The 25,040-nt window shown below is 26.8% G+C and overlaps 3 protein-coding genes and 1 non-coding gene across 4 annotated transcripts; 1 reads left to right on the top strand and 3 right to left on the bottom strand.

Annotated features, from left to right (window-relative positions):
- Positions 1-3,378: 3,378 nt before the first annotated feature.
- On the top strand, positions 3,379-9,462 carry LOC126899256 (ras-related GTP-binding protein A). The gene is made up of 8 exons (XM_050673952.1): positions 3,379-3,669; positions 3,835-3,934; positions 4,212-4,278; positions 4,346-4,574; positions 6,663-6,758; positions 6,840-7,054; positions 7,893-8,008; positions 8,928-9,462. The coding sequence occupies exons 1-8, from the start codon at positions 3,658-3,660 to the stop codon at positions 9,020-9,022; spliced, it is 930 nt and encodes a 309-aa protein (XP_050529909.1). The 5' UTR covers positions 3,379-3,657; the 3' UTR covers positions 9,023-9,462.
- Positions 9,463-11,459: 1,997 nt separating this feature from the next.
- Positions 11,460-14,555, bottom strand: LOC126899259 (uncharacterized). Its single transcript, XM_050673957.1, has 4 exons — positions 14,115-14,555; positions 13,073-13,174; positions 12,356-12,531; positions 11,460-12,040 (listed from the first exon to the last, which is right to left on the bottom strand). The coding sequence occupies exons 1-4, from the start codon at positions 14,283-14,285 to the stop codon at positions 11,623-11,625; spliced, it is 867 nt and encodes a 288-aa protein (XP_050529914.1). The 5' UTR covers positions 14,286-14,555; the 3' UTR covers positions 11,460-11,622.
- A 729-nt stretch (positions 14,556-15,284) lies between these two features.
- Positions 15,285-15,357, bottom strand: Trnak-uuu (transfer RNA lysine (anticodon UUU)). The gene has a single exon. It is a non-coding gene; the product is annotated as a tRNA-Lys (tRNA).
- Positions 15,358-17,556: 2,199 nt separating this feature from the next.
- Positions 17,557-19,721, bottom strand: LOC126899266 (uncharacterized). The gene is made up of 3 exons (XM_050673977.1): positions 19,421-19,721; positions 18,707-18,830; positions 17,557-18,326 (listed from the first exon to the last, which is right to left on the bottom strand). Exons 1-3 carry the CDS (start codon positions 19,445-19,447, stop codon positions 17,971-17,973), a joined length of 507 nt encoding a protein of 168 aa, XP_050529934.1. The 5' UTR covers positions 19,448-19,721; the 3' UTR covers positions 17,557-17,970.
- Positions 19,722-25,040: the final 5,319 nt, after the last annotated feature.

Here is a 25,040-nt window from a genome sequence, read left to right as displayed (position 1 = left end):
AAAACAATATTAGTATTTAGATAAGTCTTAAAAAACATGTTTGTTTATTAAAAAATTAAGGATCCTTCAACCCTTCTGGGATTATAGTATTTTTAATGAAAATGGAATAAAAATAATCTAAATAATCCAAAAAAAGTATTATATTTTTTATTGAATTAATGCACTTTACTACTATTAGAATAGTTATTATAATATATTATTTAAAAATATAAATTAATATAGGTCATTTATTTTGCAATCAATAGTGCTGATACTCTACCTACTAATTTTTTAGTGAGGTTTCAAGTTTTGGCTAGGTTTAGTATCTACTTGTTCAGACAAAATTTAAGTTGTTAAAATTTTAATTAGTCTAATCTGTTCCTAAGTTTGATATGAACATGACCATATTACGAAAAAATAATTTCTATACCCGTTGAAGAAGCACAGACTATAAATAGGTGTTTTACCACGTCTAGCATTTTATGGCTTATTATTTTATTCACTATAGCCAACCACCATGAAAGAGGTTTGACAGTACCACAGTACCAATAACATTTTCATTGAAAATATAAATTTTCCATTATCTTTAAATGGAAGTCTATATGCTTCAAAGATGATTTCTAACACACTCATTGCAAATTTATCCTCAAAAAATATTTTTAAGACTAACCAGATGAATTACTTATAGTACACGAATTGGTTGTATTTTAAAACAACTGAAATATTTTAAAGTTAAATTTGGTATTTTTTATTATTATTTTTAGTCTCTACGACTATAATGTCCAATCATATTAGTAACATTTTGTTTCGTTTCAGATGCCTATTACTGCTACCCCACAGCAGTATTTATTTAAAAAAAATATTTAGTATAATACATAAAATATAAATTATTATATAATTATATTATATTATGATATTTTAAAGTATGTATTCATTGGTTCTTATTATTAATTTTTTTTTTTTAATTAAAACGCTTAAAATAAAAATAAAACTTTATTTAAGCATTAAGATTAGATTTTTTTTAAAGTATTTTCTATCGACCCTAATACTGATACACGTGCGCACACGTTAATTTTAGTTGTGGTTAGAAATTCACATGTAGCATTTTTTTAAAGTAATTTTTCAGAACATCGAAATTTTAGATATTTCTGCGCTAAGGAAAAATGTTCAAATTTTTCTCTTAAATATTTTTTTAAAGTTTTACTTAATACTTATGAATTTATAAGGATCCATTCCTTCTACAAAGTTTTACAATCGTTTTCGTTATCTTACCCTAACCCATTTGTCATCTTACCCCCCACAGTTCTGGTAAGATAAAAAATTTGACATTTTTTCAGGAAAATTCATATTTCGTCTCTTAGAAGATGTAAACAGTGCTCGAATTGGCCAAAAATAAGTAGGGGAGCTCAACTTAACAATTTGAAAACTGCGTCCCTACCATTTTGAAGACTTTTTTTTTTTTTTTTTTACTCATTACTTTATTTAGTATTTATTAATAAATTATATTTCATTATCATACTAATATTCAAAAAAAAAAGAGGTGGTATTTTCCCAACCGTCCTCATAATAAAAAATAGTTGGGGTGCGCAAAAAAATTTAAAAAAAAGTAGAGGAGCTACGTCCCTCTGCGCACCCCCCCAATTCGAGCACTGGATGTAAGAGACTATTGGAAAAATGTATATTGTTAGGCAAGATATTGTAATAGTTCTCGTACAGATTTCAGATTTTTAATTCCATTCACAGAAAAAATCGTAGAAGATTAGCCTCACCAGATGGCGAGGTTAATTCTAAAGTTATCCAAAGAGTTTCTTAAAACAATCTTATAAACATTAATTGGTATTAGAATTATTTTACAGTCCATAGATAAAAATAATAATTTTTTTCCAATCTATGACTAAAAGAATAACATCTAGTTGTCAATTAATGAGGATGAAAAATATTTTGTATTAATTGATCTGGCATATTAAAAAATATTGAAAAACGAATACTTTTCAAAAAAATTGATAAATGAATATAAAGTTGAATTTGCCAAGAACCTATCTTAAGGAGAAGGGTAATTAATTATACGCCACAGAAATGCGCTTAATTAAGTTCGTACGAACGTCGATAGGTAGGGATGCTTAAATACTTTCTTATATCATCGAATATAAATAGAGTAATTCTTTTAACGTGCTACTCGATTTCTCTTGGTAATTATGCCAAGATAATTATTTATGGTATATTTTATATTTTCAAATTTTTCTGTTATTGATTACTTTTTTAATTTCTTATACCTTATGAAGTTATCGACTTTAGTCTTCTCCCAAGCCTTTATCCCGAGTACTTGGGGCCGGCAATCTAAACCTGAATTCTACACGTTCTCCCACATCATCAATACACCCAAAGAAAAACCTCAATCAAAATTGAAAGAGAAATTTTATCAAGGGTTTATGATAATGTTTTATTAATACGAACAAAATAACTATTCTTATAAATAATTATTGTTCAAGACAAGAAAAAAAAATATCATATTGATAAATATATCATTGATTCAATAGTAATGATATATTTATCAAATTGAACAATGAATTTATTATATAGATCGAGGTTTTTCTCTGGGTGTAGACAAACCAGCAGTCTACATATCACCCCTAATTTCATCCAACCACCCTTTTTCGGTATTCTTCTTCTTTTTCATCAACGTTCATTTCCATAGCCATTCTTACAGCTTCCGATTTCTCTCTCCTCATCGTAGTATGATCATAACACCCATTCCTATTTTCTCTCATCTTTTCCACAATCAACGCATTGATAAGGTTGTCAACTTAATTTTTTTTTAATGGCATTATACCTACGTATTTAACTGGCTTATAAAATAAAAAATGATTAAATTAAGGCAATTTTGGATCAATATTACTATTTATTATTATAAAAGATTTTATACCTAAGCCGGAGCAGAATTATGGCCGAGAAAAGCCTAACGATAAATATTGTCGTAACTAGTGATAAAAATAGCAGTACCGCGCCTCAACTCTAGTCGACAATTTAAAAAGGTGGTAATAACCTCCAGTTATTATATAAATTTTTTTGTTTTATAAGCAGTTAATGCTATGAGTAGGTATGTTGTTATTTAATAAAATAAAGTTGACATCCTTATTAAAGTTATGGGATGTGATTTAAATTGAATAATAATTGATAAATCGAGCAATGAATAAATAATTTGCTTAACATAGTAATTATTATTTTTAAAAAATTCAAATGATTAGCGTTGAAAAACTATATTTATTACTATCACATTTTGCAATTTCAAGTCGGACACATAGTAAAATGTGGTCGGACATTTATCACGGATATTTTTCCGGGTATCGCTAATGGCTTTATCAGTATTATTCCGCCTTCTTCAAATTATTTATCTGTTATCATATTTAGAATGATTACGTTTTTCACATCTTACTAAGAACTTAAAGTTACTGAATATTGATGACCTTTTTAAAAAGTCTTACCTACTAGCAGCACTCGATCATCTATTGTTGTTCCACAATATAATAGTACATCTTTAAATGCGCAACTCTATGATGATCGCTGAATATTGTTTGTTGATATTTTCTGAAGTATCTGAGTGGTGATATCATAACTTTTGTTTTTTGGAATAAGCTACAAATAATTACTTCATAACCAAACGAAGAAAAGCACAGAAAAATGAAAAAAAAGGTATTACTAGTTTTTATTACTACATCTGAGTTTTTTTTCTTATGAGAATATTTCTATTCAAATGTTTCAATTGAAAGCTCAAATTCTTATAAACTAAACATCAAATGTAATTGTTATTAAAAATTACGCTCGTAATTTTAAACTTATTTATTTAATTTATTTTAGGTTTTATTGATGGGCAAAAGTGGTTCTGGCAAAACTAGTATGCGGTCAATTATATTTGCCAATTATATAGCTAAAGACACTAGAAGACTTGGAGCGACAAGTAATATTTGATAAGTTCATTGAATAAGTGCTTTCATTAACTTTTGTTTTTTTTTTTTTAACTATTGTGCACCTATAATTTTATTATATTATACAAGTCGCATTTCATAATATTTTTAATTCTACATAATACAATTGAAAGGCAGGAAAATTTTTTGAAGAAATGCTTAATTGAATATTTTGGTTAACACATTTACTATTTACTTAGCTTTATAGCATTTAACTTTTTTTTTAGATGGTTTTTGAGGTGTTTGTATCTTAATTTTTTTCATTTTTAGTTGATGTGGAACATTCTCATGTCAGATTTCTTGGAAATTTGGTACTGAATCTTTGGGATTGTGGAGGGTAAGTATTTATGTTATTAATTTTTATCTAACAAAAAATAATTTATTATTCAACTAAATTTTTTTAGACAAGAAGCATTTATGGAAAACTATTTTGTTAGTCAACGTGAGAATATTTTTCGGAATGTGGAAGTATTGATTTATGTATTTGATGTAGAGAGCCGTGATGATGAATTGAAAAGAGATTTAAAATATTACCAAACTTGTCTTACTGCTATTTATGAAAATTCACCAACAGCCAAAGTATTTTGTCTTATACACAAAATGGACTTGCTCCAGGAAGACCAAAGAGATAAAGTAAATATTGAATTTAATTTAAGAAATGAAATTTCTAAAATAATTAAGTGTATTTTCAAGTGATGGTATTCATTTTTAAATGAATTAGTTAATTAATTAGTATTATCTAATTACACCGTAAATTCATAACTTATATTGCACCTTTTTGTTTTTATTAATTTATTTTTAAATTCATTTTTAATGTAATTAATTAAATTTTACCATGACGATTGTAATACTGAAATTCTTTATTCTAATCATTTTAAAAGCATAAATTAAATATTGCATATTCAATTTGTAATGTTTTTTGCAAGGAATAGCAATTTTTCATGTAAAACTTAAGTCAATATAACTATATTGTATTTATTATATGGGTTACGAGAAGAGTCTTAAAAAACTAAGTTGACAAGCCTCCCACTGATTAAAAATAAATCATATTGACATTTTTACAAGTCATAAGCAAGTAAATAAGAGTTATCTAAGTTCTTTTTTAGCCTCTGCCAAAAAAAATCCTTTATAAGGTTGATATTGATTTATAATTGATCACTAAATTTTTTAAAATAAAATAATTTTGAGAATTTTTTTTTAGTTTTATTCAAGTAGTATTTATTTATTGATACGGGAACATACATATTTTACTAACTCAAATGTTACAAAATTTTTATAACTTTTGATATACTATCATTACCAATCAGTACTATTGTTTTCTTAGTTAAATCATTTTTTACCATTTATTTTGTTAAGAGTAAAATAAATTGAAGTTTGTACACTTATAAGCAATAACAAATTAATTAAAAAAACAAAAAAGTCACTTATAAATTAAGAAAAAATAACACTAAACAAAACCAAATAAAATTTTTCAAAACTATTATTATTTTAAGAGAAATTTAGTGGTTAACGCTAAATAATTGATCCTGTATATATGTACATGAGTAAAAAGTAAAATTTGTATAGTTAACAGAAGTTCTTATATTTAGTTATGTTTTATGTAATACAATAAACAATCAGTTTAAAATCAATTTAGACAAAATTGTGATCTGTGTAATTCTATGCAAAAACTACACTAGTCACTAATTTTTACTGAGACAAATTTTTTGTAGACAAAATTGGTACATCATGTAAGTCTAATGGTAGTAATTTTTTAGAAGACATATGATTATCATCAAATCAAAAAAATTAGCGACTTGTGTTGTTCCATGCAATTAAAAAAGAACCTTTCAGCAACTTGTTTTGTATAAGCAATTAGTAAAAAAAAAACCATGTTATATAGAGTAGATTTAATTAATTTTTCAAATATTCTTCGTCTTCACACACCCATCAAAAAGTTGTACAACAGTGATTTTAATTACTGTCAGATATCAATCATTACTAATTTGAAACATTTTTGTTGTCGCAACATCCCATCTGTAATTAACTTAAAAAAAATCTGTTTTCTTATTACCTGAATTTCTTTTGTTGTTCAGAAAATTTTTTATGAAGCTTGTTGATTGATTTTTGTTTTAATAAAGAGTGTAAAAAGTAAAATCCTACTTAAAAATATTTTCTAGGCACTATTATTATTATAAAGAATGTTCGGGAAGTAAGGAAACAGGTCAGTTGTTACAAACAATAGTCAAACCTGTTTCCTTACTTACCCACCTATGTAATAATTAAAATTTATTAGTATTTTAATTTTCACCTATTGTAAATTATAAATAGATATTTAGAACTAGACAATTTCTAAAAAATTGTATTTACCTAGTTGTTGCGTTGTGTTTGCTTTTAATATTGAACGAAAATACCAAAATGTACTCAACTAATTAGTTTTTTCTTGATACTAGTGACTGATAACATTTATTTTGTATAAATTATCAACCAAGAGAACAATGTTGAGTTGAGTACAAGGTATTGTTTGAACTGTCACTGTCACTGGTTAGGGCACTCGGTCACATTAACTGTTATTGTTGAGTGAAAGATCATTTTATTAACTAGAGATACCAGCGTCCTCTCCAGGACACGGTTTAGGTTTCCACACTACAATATACACGATCGAGAAAATTCCTCTTTGGAGGATGTCAATATGGCTAGTAGTAAAGTCATTAAAAGTATTGATTTAAGTTTTTCTTTTAGATATTTTCTGAGCGTGAAAACGAAATAATCAATATGTCTAAACCTGTACATTGTACATGCTTTAAAACATCGATTTGGGATGAAACACTCTACAGAGTAAAATTTTATTTAAATATTTTAATTATTTACTCGAACCAGGATTTTACGTAACTTAGCATAATTTTCGTTACTTTGCAGGCTTGGTCTTCTATTGTCTACAAATTAATACCTAATGTTAAAGAGCTTGAACAAAGTTTGAAGATGTTTGCTGAGTTAATGGATGGTGATGAAGTGTTATTATTTGAGCGAGCTACATTCCTCGTTATATCGCACTGTCAAAGAAGTTTACACCATGATATACATCGTTTTGAAAAAGTGTCAAATATCATCAAACAGTTCAAACTTAGTTGCAGGTTAATGGTTTTAGATGAATTTATTTAGATTCAGATGAATATACGCTAGATATTATGTTTGGAGCTAGGTTTAAAAATTTGTTACATTAAAATTTTTACTCAAATAATTTCTCACATTGAAAAACGATCGGTTTTCCAACATTCCTTTTCCCATAGTCCACATGCTCCATAGGGTGGTAGCGGCGGCTCTGTTGCACGTGTCAAAGATGGTTCTCGACTAAGCCCATGTTGATCGGGACGGGGGTATTATGGGAGCGGCTTGCATCGGAGACCAGACACTACCTAGGAGAAAATCACGAGAATGATCTCGTTGGCACCTTTCAGATCGAACCCCCTGCTTCGAAACGTATACACGTTTCTACCCACTGGGCCAGACCGACCTCTGTATAATTTTATCGCATTATCAAACTAAATTACATAGGCGTAGTAGGTCGATGGATTGACTATTGCCACTTGATTTTTCTTTGAATGATTATAATAATGAGAAAATGTTGTTTTGTTTTTCTATTTATTAGTTTATGAGGAGTCGTTCAGTATTTTTTAGACCTATTTTTACCATCTGTCATTTACCTGGATATAAAAATGTTGGTATTATCAGAAGGGTGATCGACACTAAACGAATCCCTTCTGTATTTAATACGATATTGAATTATTTTTAATATCGTTGCTGAGACGACGGTAATGAGCCATTCGCCAACACCTTTGTGACCATTGTGCATAAATATTGAATTTAATTATTATTTTTAAGAAGACGTCCCTTATTTAATGATATATGTATCGATATGATCGTACTTTGTTGATAACGAGCGTGTGTACATTAATAACTATGATTTTACAGTAAAGTCGCTGCCCAGTTTCAAAGTATGGAAGTTAGGAACTCGAATTTTGCTGCATTTATCGATGTTTTTACCACAAACACGTACATAATGGTTATTATGTCTGATCCATATATCCGTAAGTAAAAAATTACGTTTTAAATTATAATTAAACCAATGGTGTATGGTCGGCAAAGTGGACACAGTATGCCGCTCATAAGCTCTAGTGCTAAGCCACGCCTGCTATGTGCTGGTTCATCGACGGTTGTTGTACTCAAAATTTTACGGCGGTAAAAAACATTAAATCTGTAGTGAAGAAGGCAATGGAAAACCATTGAACTCAGTATAAGCCAGTTCGACTATAGTTGGCTGATGTCTAACCAAACATTTTTCTGGATGATAACAAAACATACTTTTATATAGCATTTTTTTATTTAATCGTATAAATATCATATATTCTTAAATGTACGCCAACATACACATTTAGTAGTAAACAAACATTTCTGCTGGACATATGTCTTTCTTGTTGTCTGCTATTCTATTGGGTACATCGTTCGCGTTACATTACTATTGAAGTAATCAACTGTTTGTATTTCGACGAGTAGTTGAAAAATATTTTAACCATACTCCTTGTAGTAGTAAATTTTGTAAACTAGTTTTTGTTTCTCTTTTTTTTTTCAATAGTCAATGTACTTCAAAGAAAATTCTAAAATATCACCATCAAGTTTAATCGGTTTTTAAATATTTTACATATGTAGAATATTTTAACTAAAAATAACTTTTTGATACTCCAAAGAAATCGTTAAAGAATATTTTATGTGCTTAATAACATCCGAATTTTTTTATAGCGGTGTTGGTACCGATTATTGATATAGTTTCATCTTATTTTTGCCATCGAACAACCGTTTACTTCGTAAGCAAACGGAAATAGTTAATTAAAGTAAAAAAAAAAAGTACATCATTATTATTTTTTGTTTTTAAGTGAAATTGTGTTGTTTATTAATATATCAGGTATTGTCAAAACAACAACGGTATAATGAATTTTTATATTTTATTAGCTTCAGCAGCAACTTTAATTAACATAAAGAATGCACGAAAACATTTTGAAAAATTGGAACGTAAAAACCAAGCGCATCAAAGTAACAGCAGATAAAATTAATTAAGTGAACCCTTTAATGTGAAATGCATACATGTATGTTGTCTTCAAGGGTTCACTGTTCTGTTATGTTTTGTCGATAAACGTTTATTAACAATCGTTAATCCCGTTTGAATTATATTATTGTTTTCGAATTAGATAACTAAGTCGGCGGTACAAAATGTGTTATTATTATAGATTATTAAATTATTTTGAATAAAAATTTTGTTTGTTAAATGATACTCTTCAAAACGATTGTTTTACCATGTTAAGCAATAATTAATGAAATTTGATTGTTTTGGTTGAATTTTTTTTTTTATATAAATATTTATTTGTGTCATACTCAATAATAATTCTATTAACTGTTTTCTTGTAAACATTCATGTTATACTTTCATATGACGTTATACTTTTATTGTATGCTTTATTGTATAAATGTCCAACTAGTACCACCAATTGTAACAATTTATAAAAAAAAAGAAAAATAATAAATGAAGTTTATATTAAACTTTAATACCCATTGTTTAGTTATTATTGTGTTCATTCTCAGTAAGTTGACATTTAAAACTTAAAATAAATCACTTTTAATTGCACTGTAATCGAATATGTTATATTTCAACAATTTTTATTTTAGTGACAGATATTTTAACATGCAAAGAGTAATTCTACTATTTATTGTTACCAATACATTATATGTTATGGTTTACTTCAAAATTTATTCATCATGATTTTAAAAGTTCAACGTGGTTGGTTTTATAATAATTAATTTTAATACAAGTCTTACAATGATTCTAGAAAATTGTGCATTTCCATTATTGTGTTTATAGGTATATGTGATAGCAATACGATTAATTTTACATTATTTTAATAATTGTTCCTTTAAATTATATAATGAGTGAATTTTACATCTAGTGTTAAGTTTATTGTGGACTAAGTGCCACGGGCCAGTTTAATTTTTACTTGCATAGAAAATGTGTTATAATAAGAATTTGGTGTGGTGTAATTCAATGAGAATTATAATAGTTTGATTATGATTTCACTCTGTTATGTTCACACAATTATGATTGTACAACATTTTGTATATTTATAATGGATAAAATTGAATAGTTAAACAATTTAAACTTGTATTGAAAATTTAAAAGTAAAATAGAAAACATGAAATTATTATTGTTTAAGGAATAAATTTAAGAAATTTTTCAGGAAAGGGAATACTCTTACACAATCAATTATATGTGTATATTATTGGATTTTTGAACTTCATAATAAACCTTTAACCCCCTAATTACTAATATTATCATTATATTCAATGTAATATCATTACATTCATATTTACCCTTTTTTTTTCCAAATTACCAACAAAACTCAATAGTCTTTATTTTATAAGAGAATTAAATAAAGTGATTTACTGAAGATAACATGTGTAAATGTACTAAAAATATGTTTATCTTTCACAAATATTTACTGAATTAGGATTATATGTTATTAGCAAACATGATAAAAATCAAGTTTCTTAAGTTTGTTTACTTTGAGTTACTTTTGAGGTATAATTTTTGTTAGTGTAATAATAGCATATTGTCCCTCAAGGATGATCACATGATATTATTTATATTGATATTAAACAAACTTATTTTTAGACTGAAGTTAAGAATGTTTTTTATATAATATTTTTATTGCTTAGTATTTTTTTTTTTTTTTACAAATTGTGAGGTTATGAACAAAAATCTTTAAAATCAATATTGTTTGGTTATAATTTTGCCTATTGACGATTAGTCCAGTACGGTACCCACTCTGTGTTTTTAAATTTTTGTAACTCAATAAGTATTTGTCCCAACAACTCTTATCAACCCATTAATCATTTTTGTAAAAAAAAAAACAATTACTAAAATCTGACTATTTTCAAATGTTGAAAAAATTAAAAGTTTTTTTTAAATATAAGTTGTAAAAATATGACTTCAATGTAGTGTCTCTAAAAATGCATAGATAAAGAAAAGAAGAGAAGAATGCATAAATTATTAAGAAAAACACTAAAGCAAAATGTTAATTGTATCAATAGTTATTATATTATTATATAAGGTGAGAAGTTATCATTTAGCGGTTAGATCTGTTACAGTTAGTATTTAAGTATGGAATAACATTAATATTACTTTTAAAATGTTAAATACAGTATATATTATATGATCCTTGTTATATTTTCAAAAATGTTAATGATCATTTTTGTCAATGCTACTCTAACAGAGAATAATACTCCAACTGGTTTTGTAAAAAGGATCGAGTATAGCTCTGGTATTAATTTAGTAATCATTAAGTTTTATTTAATAGTTTATAAGGGGTTTATATTTTTCTAAGTACATTGATTGTCATTTTTGTAAGTAGAAGTTATAAAAAGCTCAATATACAATAGTTTAAAAGTCAAAATTAGAGATAATTCTATTCTATGGCAATAATTAAATCACATATAAACATATAGTCTGATATAAATTTGATTTTTAGTGGAATAACAGACTAAAAATTTATAGAAATAACATAAAAAAAAGTTAGAACGAATCATATAAACATGTGTTTGTCAAATTAATTCCATTATTTGATTGACCAAAAGTGGTAAGAAGACTTAGCGTTCTTCTAAGATATCATTCTTTCAATAATATTCGGGTTTAACCACGTATCTGATATAGGAATTCCATTGAACTTATAATTTTTGAATCCTGTGACATGATGTTTACCTAAATACCAATCGACACAGTTACTCAATAAGTTATCATTATTTTTTTCGTCATTTAAATCCACAATAAGTTGGATGTCTTCGTAACAGTCTACACTACAACATTTGTTATTTTCTTTTGAACTAGCTTCATCCAAAAATGAATTGAAACGTAACATGATTTGTTTCCCCCGTAGACAGTGAAATTTTTCTTTTGGCATACACCAATCGGTAACCATAGTTTTGCCTTTTTTTACTTTGAACATAACATACAAGTTTGTTTCAATCATTATGTTTGATGTTAATATATCATTAAATTTATCATTGTTCAATATACTCCTAAAAAAAAAAATACATTTTTTTACACAATATTGATCAAATTTTAGCACCTCCGCAACTAAGTCTAGTATGTACAAGCCTCAATAAGCTTGTACCAGAACATGACTTTTGCTGAGCTCTATAGGTGTTCTACTTTTTCTACAATGAGCAATAGTTTTTACAGAAAAGTACGAATTACAAAAAAATAGATGGAAAAAATGTATATTAAAATTTAATGACATATAAATGAGTATTTAATGAAATGTTTATAGTAAAAGTTTTATAAATAAAAATTAATAATTTTTTAATTACGACAGTTTTAAATAATAAATATACCTAAAAACATTATCAATGTGCTGTCTAGAAGAATGTTTCTTTTCACAATGAGAATAACTTAATTCTGGAACATGAATATTGAAAACAGTAAGAGGATTTAGAACATTGGATCCGATTAATATTACTACTGTTTCTATATGATTATTGGTACGACTAAGAAATTCATTTTCAATACACTGGAAAAAAAAATGTAAAATTTAATAATTAATGCATATTTTTAATGTTGTTATTGGTAAAAATAAATTGTAAAATAAAAATGTAAACAATTTTCATAGTTCATCTTTTAATAACCTAGTTATTATTTTTTTATATAATTAAATTTATATAATATATTGAATTAAAAGTTACAAATTAATTTGAAGACATTAATATAAATAATAATTTTTTATCACCACCCATTTTTATAAGCATTAAAAGAGTAAAGTTTGATTAGAGTAAAGAAAAAAATACTACAAAATCTATAGAGGACCAGTTTAAAACAAAATGCTATTTGAATGTCATATCTGGTTAAGTTATTACATTTTTGTTAACTGTTTAAGTTTATTTACTTTACTTTATTATATAAGTTTTTTAACTCTATTAACTTAATAGAAACTGGGAAAAAATAATTTTTAATGTAGTACAATAAAAATTCCATAAACTAACTAATAGTGAATTATATATAATCTATTTTTATTTTCTTGTATAATATATAATCATAAAACAATCGATACCAACCTTGAATACATTTTCTAGTGAATTTATAGTGTCTGATACTTTTTTGTAATATTTGTCTGATTCTAATTTATATTTATTTTTTTTGTTACAATGGCTGTTGTTCTGTAAAAATAAAAACAATACAATCTAACAACTACTCATTACTATAATATTACAGATTATTATTACTATTACTATTGATATTAATATAAAAATAAAATAATGATCAGTTTTACAACAGTCTTTCTACTTCCTGAACTCAACATGCTAAAAAGCGTGGTGGCCCTCTTTTTTTCACACGTTAGGAAGTGAAAGATAGTTCTTGGTTAAACCAATGATGGACAGGACGGGTATTATGGCCGGCTTGCACCAGAGACAGGACACTATAAATGAAAAAATCACCAGAGAAAACTCGTTAACACCCTGGAACTTGGAGCCCGGGACCCCGTGTCGAAAACGTACCACCCACTAAGCCAGGCTTACCTTTTATTATTGATACTAATATAATAACAATAATGATATTATGACGCTTAAAACTAGAAAAAAAATTTTCTGGCCAATAAAATTCAATAATACATCAATTCTTGATTGGAATGAATAATTTTAGATTTTTAAATATTATTATTATCATTATTTAAAGTAAGCCAAAGGATAAATTATACTTTTATTTGAGTTTATGTATGATATTTAAAAAAGATTCCTCTTTTGGTAAAGAGGATATGTAAACATACACAATGAGAGTTTAAATAAAATCAAACTTTACTGTCTGTGCATCAGATTATCGCATACTTTTAATAAAACAATATATATTATGAATTTTGGCAATATTTAAAAAAATTGAAATTAAATTTATAAATGCAACACTTAGTAGTTTTATTCGAGTAAAAGCTATCAAATTTATAATATGTAACTAAAATTATATATGTTAATTAATCTAATTGTTGTGCGACAAATAATTTACACAGTTATTTAATTTGAAATTGCCATCTTGAACAACAGATGAAAATCAAGTAACTAAATCTGACATCAACAGCAAGATTATGTTTTTGTGAAAATAATTTACCTCTAAATTTAGTTCATTGTATTTTTTAACATACAACTTTAAACGGTCGTATGGATATGGTATAAGCTGTTTTTCATAAACCAAGTACTTCATTAGAGTTGTAATCAAAGTTGTAAACGACTGAGGCGTCATTATATCAGATAAATGAACGCAAACATCACACGTAGCCATAGGATATTATCTATTAAAAATAACTCCGAATTATAAATACAAAAAAAGTTGATATTTCTCTTAATTTAATCTAATTGTTGGTATTTCTTTGTCAACACGTTTAAAAAACGTTTTTGTTTTAAAAAAAAACTGTGAAGTGCAAAACTGTTAACGAAGTTATTAAAGTTACTACTGTTTACTTAAAAAATGATAGTTCTTATTGAAACATATATTTTTCAATAAATTAGTATATATACATCAAAACTCAATAATAAAATTAAAATTACATAAATTTTTTCAAAAAACTTATCAAACGTAACGTAAAAAATTACAGATAGCGAATGGAAACCGAGTTCGTGGTTAAAAAATCTATATAGTAATATATATTCTAGTAACCTTGATAATAACCATAGGGTTGATTGAAAAATATTTTTCTTCCATGATATTTCAGTCGGGGAGTATAGATTGATGTTAAGGTCGGCAGATTAGCGGTTATCTTACTCGGAGTAGATAACTGAGGCTATAGAATACCAATTACACGCGTCCCGTCATCTAATTTTGTACAGTGGATCCTAATCTGAAATTTCTACATATTAAATAAAATTTTAAGGGTTGGGTTGGGTTCTATTTGACCGTTTTTTTACTAGTATATCAATTTATTGTTTATATTTTTAAATAGCTGAGGAGACCAGAATATTCTTAAGAGGATTTTCCCTATTTTTGGACAAATTAGTCAACAATGTAAAAATTTCTCCTTTTATGTTTAGAACATTTTCATAGAATTAATTTTTAATTGATCTAAGAACTTTAAGTGAAACAATTTTTTTCATAAAAAAAAAAACAAACAAAACTTCATCAATTTATGAGCACCGTAATTCAATCATTACAAAAACACTTTAAATATACTGTGACGTAAAACTCGTTTATGATCCTACCATTTAGTTTTTGTTTCGATACGTCAATATTATATTTTTGTTAAAAATCTTCAACATTTTCCTTAAGAAAAAAAAAAAAAATCTGCGCCCGGACAGGGACTTGAACCCTGGACCCTTAGGTTAAAAGCCTAATGCTCTACCGACTGAGCTATCCGGGCTGACGTTCAAACGGTGTCAATTTTACTCTTCTCAGTCAACAGTTTTTCCAATAATTCGATAGCGTTTACATAAAACTTAATTTTTCAATTTTATATCCCCTTCCTAACAAAAAGAATATTAATTTTCATTTCGTTTAAATAACAATCGTGTGTCCTATTAAGATAAAATGAATTTTGAGATGTTTAGGAGGGTTTAACTTTTAATTTTTTCTATACCTAATAATACTTTTGAGTAGTATTATAAATGTTTTTTCTGAATTTTTAGAAGGGTTTGACCTCTTATCCCACATCTTACACATAAAAATTGTCTATGTAAAAATCCAATTTTTATGGAAGTACTCCCAGAAAGGGAATGACAGTGGAAAAAACACCGTCTCCACGGTAAAACAATATATCGCATTTTGGAGGGTATAATGAAATCATTTTTTATGCATTTATGCTAGGCAGTGGCGATTTGTGGGGGAGGGGTTAATGGGTGTCAAGACCCTCCAAACCAAAGCCCACCACCAAAATATAAATACCCATACCTTTAGAATAAAAATGATTGTTATTTTCTCCATACCTCGTGTTATTCGTTTGGTGAGTGTGTACCTTCTTTTATTATAAAGTTTTATTTTTCTTTTAAGTTGACCAAATATTAACTCATCGTTAACTACTACAGGTATTATTGAAACAGCCTTTTGTTTGTCAGTAACCATCTTCTAGATTCTTCGTGTAATACAGTTTCTTCTATCAAGTCCTAATTTTAAGTTTAGTTTTTAAATTGTCCACTGATTGTTAAGTTTTTAAGTAATTGTCTTGATTATTTCACCGGACTTGTCTAGTCCGGTTGGAACTCCTATGACCAGACCGGTCATAGGAGTTCCTCCTGGTTTTTGATTAAACTCTCCAGCCTTTTTCCCATATGTATACTAGCAAACTGTTTCCATTTAGTCCGCAATCGCTCCTTGTTGTACAGAATGATAATTTTCTCGTCCAGTGTCACGCACGTGGGCTGGTCACGCGTCCCAAAGGGCACACGTATGTTAGTTTCCCCCTACCCCCTACATAAAGCCAAAAGGCACATTTTGTTGTGTCAACCATTTTGTTTTCAAAGTTTAGTCTCGGTTTTCGTTTTCATTATACATTAATTCATCAATTGCCTAATTTATCGATGAAAAAAAAACGATATTATTATTAAGTATACTCGTACTTTTACTCGTTTTACTTCGACTATCTACCACCGGTAATAAAATGTGTTTAATAAATAAAATTAAAACAAATAAAATTTGCCATCAGGATTTGTTTACTTCTCCTAACGTCGAAGAATTATACTAGAAAACGGTAAATATTGTACGTTAATTTTTTTTTTAACAGTACGTAAGGGTAAATTTCCTACATAGACACTCTGAATTTAAGGCAAGTAGACATTTTTGAAATTTAAACAAATAAGAATGACTAAAATGTTCAATATTATTAGGTCAAATGAGTCTCGACTGATATTTTTATAGATTTACTCAACGTTTTTTATTTTATATTATTACATTTATTTTTTGACCGATAAAATTATAAAAACAAATATTTTTTGGTTTCTTTTCGATTTTTGAATTCAATTCAATCTTTTTTTTTTTCAAACTAAATGTTCTATTACTCATTCAATTTAGATTTTATTTTAAATACATGTTACTTCATTTGTATATTTTTTTTATTATTATTATTATTTTGACACATTTTTTTTTTAAATATATTTTTATTATGGTATAATTTTACATACGCATATTAATATACGAGTACATGACCCATAAAATGAACATTTCGGCTATAGCGAGTCAAATAAATAATCGTCTAGAAAAATCATTCACCTTTCAAGTTGTCATCGTCTTTAAAACTTATAAGTGAGGTCAGATTCATTAAACAAACGTTCGAACGAGTGATTCAATCACAGACACTTGAAGGCTTGTGTAAGACGATGGCAATTCGAGAGGCAAATTATATTTTGCATGTTAAAGATTTTACAATTCTTAAACTTTGTATTTAAATATATTTGAGACGTTCATTTTTTAAAAATAAATTGTCATAGCGTTCTCGTCAGTGTAGACTTCGATGAATAAGCTTTCATTCAAAATATATAATTTATACTAATTAAACTTATTATTAATTTTTTTAACGTAATCCAAGTACAATTAGGAAAACGAAAAATAAATATTAACACAAAATATATATGTTAATAGTATTTAAAAAGCAAGCGTTGGCGACAATTAAGTCGTAATAGTTAATTTAAACAAGTGAATCGAGAGCAGTTGTCCGACATCGTTGATGTCTCCATCGATGCTATACTAAGGATACTAAACTTACTAGTGATGTCTTTTTGTCAAACAGATAGTAAATAAAAAAAGAGCGATTTTATTTTACTTAACAAACTTTAATGTTTGCGTTTCTTAACGCATCGCCAGCGTTGCTTGTGTTTATTTATTCGTCATTGTTGTGTTAGTGAGTACATGTGATAAAATAAATAAACATAAAGTAAGATCACAGAGTTATATTAAAAATTAATTTTTTTATTTAAAAAAAAAACTGAAAAAATAACATTAGAAATATGTTGATAAAAATATCATCAGATTAAATTTATAGTCGTCAATCATTATCCTTATCATCACAATCCTCACCGTCATCAGCATTCACATAGTCCTCAATAAGATTCGATTGAATGATATTTTCGACCTCTTCATCACTTAATTCTATTACGTTTACCTTAGGCGACTTTGGTATTATTTGTTTTACTCTTTTGCTACATTCCAACAATGTCGATCGACAAGCACAATATTCGCCGCCTTCTATTATCCTAAGTTGCATTAATTTACCACACCAAAAAAGGCCAATCATGTAATCTACATTTTCGTTTAGATTCGAATCAAAATACAAAGTGAAACTGTAATGGCTATCGACGATATTTTCAAATATTTCGCTAAACGTATTGTTAAATACATCCTCTGAAATCATATTATAAAAATGAATTTATGTGTAAGATATTATCGGAGCTCAGGATTTCAAAAATTTATAAAATTTGTTTTATTCATCGGCGTCTTAATACATGAGAACTTTAGTACATTAGTGTTAAATAGATATTCGTGTTTTTTATTCTTAATATTAAACAATGCGTATTAATTAGGAGTTTATTTATGGAAGGCGTGGAGGAATTACTGCCCATTAGAAAAAAAAAAGTAATATTTTTAACTTTTCACAATGTTGGGTTTCGGAAGTGACCTAAATAAATTTTAAAAAGGCTTGAAATCCTAAGCCCCGTTTATTATTATCATATTTTATTATTATAATAAATATAAATAATTGTTTAATAAGCCAACTGGTTTACCAATTAAATTTGTGTTATATATATTTGACAATTTTTCTTCCAAACAGTTTTTCAAGGATACAGATGCTTTATTAACTACTTCAATAGATAGCTTATCATCGCCTTTAATAACTCCAACGACCACCTTTAATATAATTATTTCGTCGGTTAACAGTACTTTTAAATTAAATCGTTTATTATTAATGTATTATTTTTCTAGGTTAACATTTTTATCACGTGTTTATAATTAAGTAGTTAATCTAAAAACTTTTATGTAATATGGTGTATAAAAAAAAAAGAATCTAATAATTATCCAATAATATGATTTTTGATTAACGTTGCGTTTTTCATGAATTAAGATGGATTAAGAGGGTTTAGCTCCGAGTCTAATTAATAGGCCCGAAAATTTAGATTTAGTAACACATAAAAACATTTTTAGCGTGTAAATTTACCCTATCAACATTTATTTAGTTACGACTATACGTGTAAAATGTATGACGCACTTCTATTTATCACGATAATCAGAACATGTTGAACAAAAAATGTTCTATTTTTTGGCCATGTCCTCAAATAGACGAGTAACAAAAAAAGTAGATTATAATCGAATTTTAAAATTAACAAAAATAATTAAATTTTTAAATTAAAAACATTGTAGTTACGTACAATTGAAAAATTTTAATCAACACACCAGTTATAATAAAAATCGCATTTATTAGAAAGGAAAAAATTACTTACAAGTAATGTAATTGCAAATGAATTCATTTTCACTAAAAAACTGAATATAATTTATTTAAACTGAAATTATTGGATTTGAAATGTTTGTTCCAATTATTTTATAAATTACACGAGACGGTACAACTGGACAAACTTAATTAATGAATTATTCATTTCACAATAGATCATTTGTAAATAAATTTAAGTTTTACACATTATTTGTATAGAAATTAAAAATTTCAAATTACAATAATTTTTATGAGTAAGTTTTTTTTTAAATTAATTGACGTAACAATTTTAAAATTTATTACCAGTGTTATTATATGCTTTGGAAATTAAAAAGCAACTAAAATTTTTGTTAAAAAAGTATTTATGTAAAAATGAAAAATGTAAAAAAAATAGTTGTGTAAATATATACATTTAGGTATTTAAAGTATAATATGTACAAAACACCTGAATTAACATACACTAAAAATATTTCCAATTTACTTTTTGGTGAATTTTTTAAATATTTTAATTAAAAAAAAAATTGTTTAATTTATATAAGGAGTGGAACGTTAATTTAATGATAAAATATTTAATTTATTTTATGATCATCTCGTCTTTAATGTATTAAAAGTGACTAAATGCCAAGTGATTTCCAAAACTATTTTAAAAACACCAAAACTTAAAAAAAAAAAATACACAAAACAAGCGTATAATATTGGCATGCTCAAAAAGAGTAGTAAAAGATTTCGACAAAAAATTCTCCCAGTGATCAGTCGTATAATAACAAAATAGTACGAAAACTAAATAAAAGCAATAGAATATATTTTGTTTTTTAGTTATTTTTCCATTAGTTATTCATTATTAGTTGTTGTATTAGTTATTTATTAGTTTCCATTTAGTTATTTCCACTTAATTACTATCGTTAAAAATGATCTGTACTGCAACTTATAAAAGTGCACAGATCAAACCATTTTTCAATCACTAATTCATTATCTATATTTAGTGATAAGAATACAGAATGCTAAGTAAAGAAAAACATATTATCACATATATGATTCAAATTTGCAAATTTTGTGTAAAATTATAATAAAATTTTATTGAACTTGTCTAAATTACTTGGGATGTTCTTTTTGTATTTATCTACTTGAAACAAATGAATACGCCAATTTATCGTATTGGATATATGTTTGTTTTTTGTTTATTTTTTTTTTAATTTTAACATAAACTTAATTTATGTTATAGTTATTATATATCATGTATATAGTATACCACACTGTGATAAGTAAAAAAAAACTTATTTTAAGAAATGAGTTTTATTATTACTCGTGTATAATATAAGTTCTTGTCGGACAGCATAGTACACAGTGCCGCTCTTGCCGGTCATCAAAATATTTCAATTTTTTTTTGTCCGAATCATGCACATGTTATGTTAAATTTTATATTATCTCGTGTAGTTTTAAACTCCAAGCACAGTGCGCACCATTAATTTTACGTCAACGTATTAATTGTATTTTTTGATTTTCTCTAATTAAAGTAAAGATGGGTTGTTCAACTAGATACGTTATCGCAGCCCATTCTCCGACTCGCTGCCGGCTGACAGCGGTACGTAATCTTATCTTCAATGAGACACAATGTTAAACAGAAGTAACCACAATAATACAAACAAAACGGTCCCACCGATAACAATAAAAAACAATGCAATTGTCAATTCAAGCTCTTCACAACAAAACACAAGCACCGCCACTTCTCCAGCTCCATCAATCATCTATCAGGATCAGGATGGTTTTTTAACCCCGAGAAATTCAGCTAGACGACCGCCGTTATCTTTGTGAAACTCACCCTCTTCTCACCTTCAGGCTAAAAAACCAATGTTTACGTCGGTAAATAAATCTAACTATATTTCTATAGAAAATGCTCAAAAAAATAATAATTCTAATAATAATAATATAAATAACGGTAATAGAAATAATACGGATACTGTGCTCTAAATATTTCTAAACCATTGCCAAATATTTGTCCGTGGTGTCGAGGACATAGCGCAGTTAGAATCTTCATTTCCCGTTAAGAACGATTCATTATGGAAAGCCACAAAAAATATTTTACGTAAACGAGCTACCTTAGCGCCTCCAAAAAACGATAACTTAAACTATGCAATACACGGCCGTGACAAAGCTGTTTAATTTGGTTCTCATTTCGGTCAAGTTTTTCAACCTCGCCCTGACATTCCGATACACACGTCACTTAGTAAGGACAGAGATTTACTAGCAGTGTTTCTACCTGTGCATATTCCAACTAAATCTTTTTTTCCTGATGAAGTACAAAACTGTATCTGTTCTTTTCCACTCGGTAAAGCCCCAGGCTATGATTTAATTACAGCTGAGGTCGCTAAACAGCTTCCTAAAAAAAAACACTGAATTTACTGACTTATATTAATACTTTGTTTATCATATCTACTTATGATAATAATAGTACTTGGTCTATCCACTTCAATGGAAATTCTCCTTCGTAATCCTTGTGCACAAAGATAGAAATGCCATAATTAACCTGCACACCAAAGTCATATTATATAAAATCCTCATTAACCCAATGTGGTCGTATGGTATTAAACTATATGGGGGTGCAGCAATCAAGTCGAACATTAACAAAATCCGAATTCTCCAATCAAAGTGTCTTCGCTGTATACTCAACGCCCTTTCTTCTTTACTTATCTAGTGATCACAATCCACAATCACCCCCCTTACTGTAAAACAAACTGCTATCTTCGGATACAAAAAATTCCACAACCGACTACAAAATCATTCCAATCCTCACGAAAAATTCCTACTAATCCTCTGTAGTCGCCTACAAAGATCTCGGAGTGGGTATCTAATTCAATTATAAAAGTAATTATGTAATAATAGCTCTAAAATTTTAATAAATTACTAAAGTCATATAAGTTCCGCCACTGGGCGGGCTCTCTACAAATTGTTTTTTTTTTTCAAAATCATTTGTATATAATAATTTATCATAAATACTTATTGTGCATTTTATACAGATTGTTATTTTTCTACAGTAAAAATAAAAATTTTTTTACTCGCGTAAAATGAATAAATATCTTTAACCAAATAATAACATATTTTATATTTTTTAGAAATCGTTTAAAATAAATTGCTAGAATAATCTAAATTTTAGAGTTATTATTTTAATTTAAATATTATAGGTAAATAATTAACAATTATTGTCTTCTATAATTTTATTTTTTAGTTGTATAGTATGCCTGAACAAACGAAATTAAAATTATTATTAGTAATAATAATTTGATTAATGGATAACTATGCAAGTATGATAATTGATTTTGTGTCAACACCTCTTAACGTAATTATATTCTTTCGGGTAGAATTTTTAAACGAAAAAGACAAATTGCCTAGTCATCCCATCTTAGTACAAAAAAGTTTAATTTTCGGTTATAATTGAGTTGGGTTTAGTTATTTCCTAGAACACAATTTATAGTGAAACATCACTATATTGTTTAAAGTATCCTCTGCGACACGCTATTCACACAAACCTAACTCAAATACAGTAAAATTTAAAGTAAATATTTTATTAATTACTACACAGTAAATAAATATATATTGAAAAATATACGTGAACAATATTTTTTTAGAAATATCAAAAGGTCTTAGAAAAACTTTTAAAAATATTATTTTAATATGAATATTGTTAAATTATATAATTACTAATAGTGATACCCAAATAACTATCATAATTATTTATACGCTGGTCAAGTGATAAATAACTGTGGATTCCCTTACATCGTATACATTAAACATTTCTAGTAATATATATGTATTAAAATTTGAAATCAAATGAATGTTTTAATTTTACATTCAGATATTCGAAGTTAGTTCACTATAATAAATCTGTTATATAATTTTTAAGTTAAATATATCTTTAATTATTCTATAATTATATAAGTTACTTATCTTGCATTTATATCAGAGGTATTTTTCTGATCTATTAATATATTGTATGTTTGATTTTTTTATTAATGATTATTTTTTGTTTTAATATATCAACAGTAAACTAAAAATTACTTTTTTAATAATGTTGTTTTTATCAGTTAAAAATAACTTCTCAGATCAAACACTTTTATTTTTATTGTCGTGTAAAATAAGAAATGTATTTTTATAAGTTAACAGTTACTTGAACCAACTATAGGATTATGTAGTGTAGCCTTTGGAAATTGCAATTAGGCATAATATAACGAAAGAAATGTGTAAAATATTTTAATTTGTTTCCATCGTAAGTTATGTATCCGTATCTATTGAGTAGTAAAACTTAGACTTTAATTATTATCTTGACAAAAAAAAAATTGTAAAGTATCATCAAGATAAATTATTAAAAAACATTAGATAGATCATATAGATGAAATTTAGATGAAATTGATACTAGAAACCTTAAATTTATGCAAGTACACTCGTAACATAAATAACTGCAAATTATTCTTAGTTATATTAACATGCGTTAATCAATTAAAAATTTTCATTATGGAACACATAAAAAATATTTTAGGTAAGTTGTAAATTTAAAACAATGAAGGCTTTTAAATTAAAAATTTAACACAAATTTTAGCCTCGATGCGAAGCTGAGAAGGTAGTTTAACTATGATGTTTTTATAATACATTAATACGCATTAATAATTTTTAAATAAATATAGTTTTCCTTTTTTTTGTTATAAATTAATAAATTTTTAAATATTTTGCGGTATTAAATAGGTTTTAACTTGGATTTCGTCGTCATCTGAATCATTTATTAAATATTCAGATTTTTGGAAAGCCTCTGATGGCGTAAGTAAGAAAGTATTATTTGTTAATTCGTCATTAGAGTCATTAAAATAGTTCGCATCTCCATGATTGCTTTTATCTATTTCACACGAACATTCTAATGAATTACTCTTCATGATCGGATTAATATGATTCAACTGAGGCACAAAATTAAAACAATCGTTACATTTTTGCACACTATTTCTCGATGACGAATTCGAAAGTAACACTTTGTCGTTTTGATGATCAAATAAATTTTCGGTTTGGATATGCGGTTTTGTATCTTTTATATTACAGTCATTGTTTAACAGTATAATATCTTTACATTGTTTCGTTAAATTTTCTATTTTATTCATAATTAATTGTAAATCACTTTTTTTATCCTCTAAAAGTTCATAAGCATTAAAATCTTCTATTGAATAGTCGTCGTTTTTTTCAGATTCAATCGAATTACCGTTTGTTTTATTTATTTCGTTATTAGATTTCTCGACGATTGGTTGAATTTTTACACCATTCAGTAGTTCTTCCGATAACAGTTGACCAGATAATATTTGTTGGACACTTGCCTTTTTAATGATATTATTCATTGCCGGATTTGGACTCGTTATTATTTTATAGACGTTTATGAACTTGTTCAAATCATCCACCGACATTTTACTTAGCGCTTTGTCCACTTGATTATTACTCGAAACTACTTTAGGTTTTTTGTAGTCTGAGTAAAAATCGTTGTGAATAAAATGATCGCTTGAACCACTAGAAGTCATACACGATTCGGAACACAAGTCATCGTAACGATTAATAGAATCTTTTTCTACTTCAATAGAACTTTTAAAGTTCATTATTATAAAATC

The sequence above is a fragment of the Daktulosphaira vitifoliae genome, unplaced genomic scaffold, assembly GCF_025091365.1.
Source record: "Daktulosphaira vitifoliae isolate Bord-2020 unplaced genomic scaffold, ASM2509136v1 Scaffold_2, whole genome shotgun sequence".
In the NCBI taxonomy this organism is placed as follows: Eukaryota; Metazoa; Arthropoda; class Insecta; order Hemiptera; family Phylloxeridae; genus Daktulosphaira; species Daktulosphaira vitifoliae.
The sequence above is the reverse complement of the archived record's forward strand: the minus strand, read 5'-3'. Positions and strand labels throughout refer to the sequence as shown.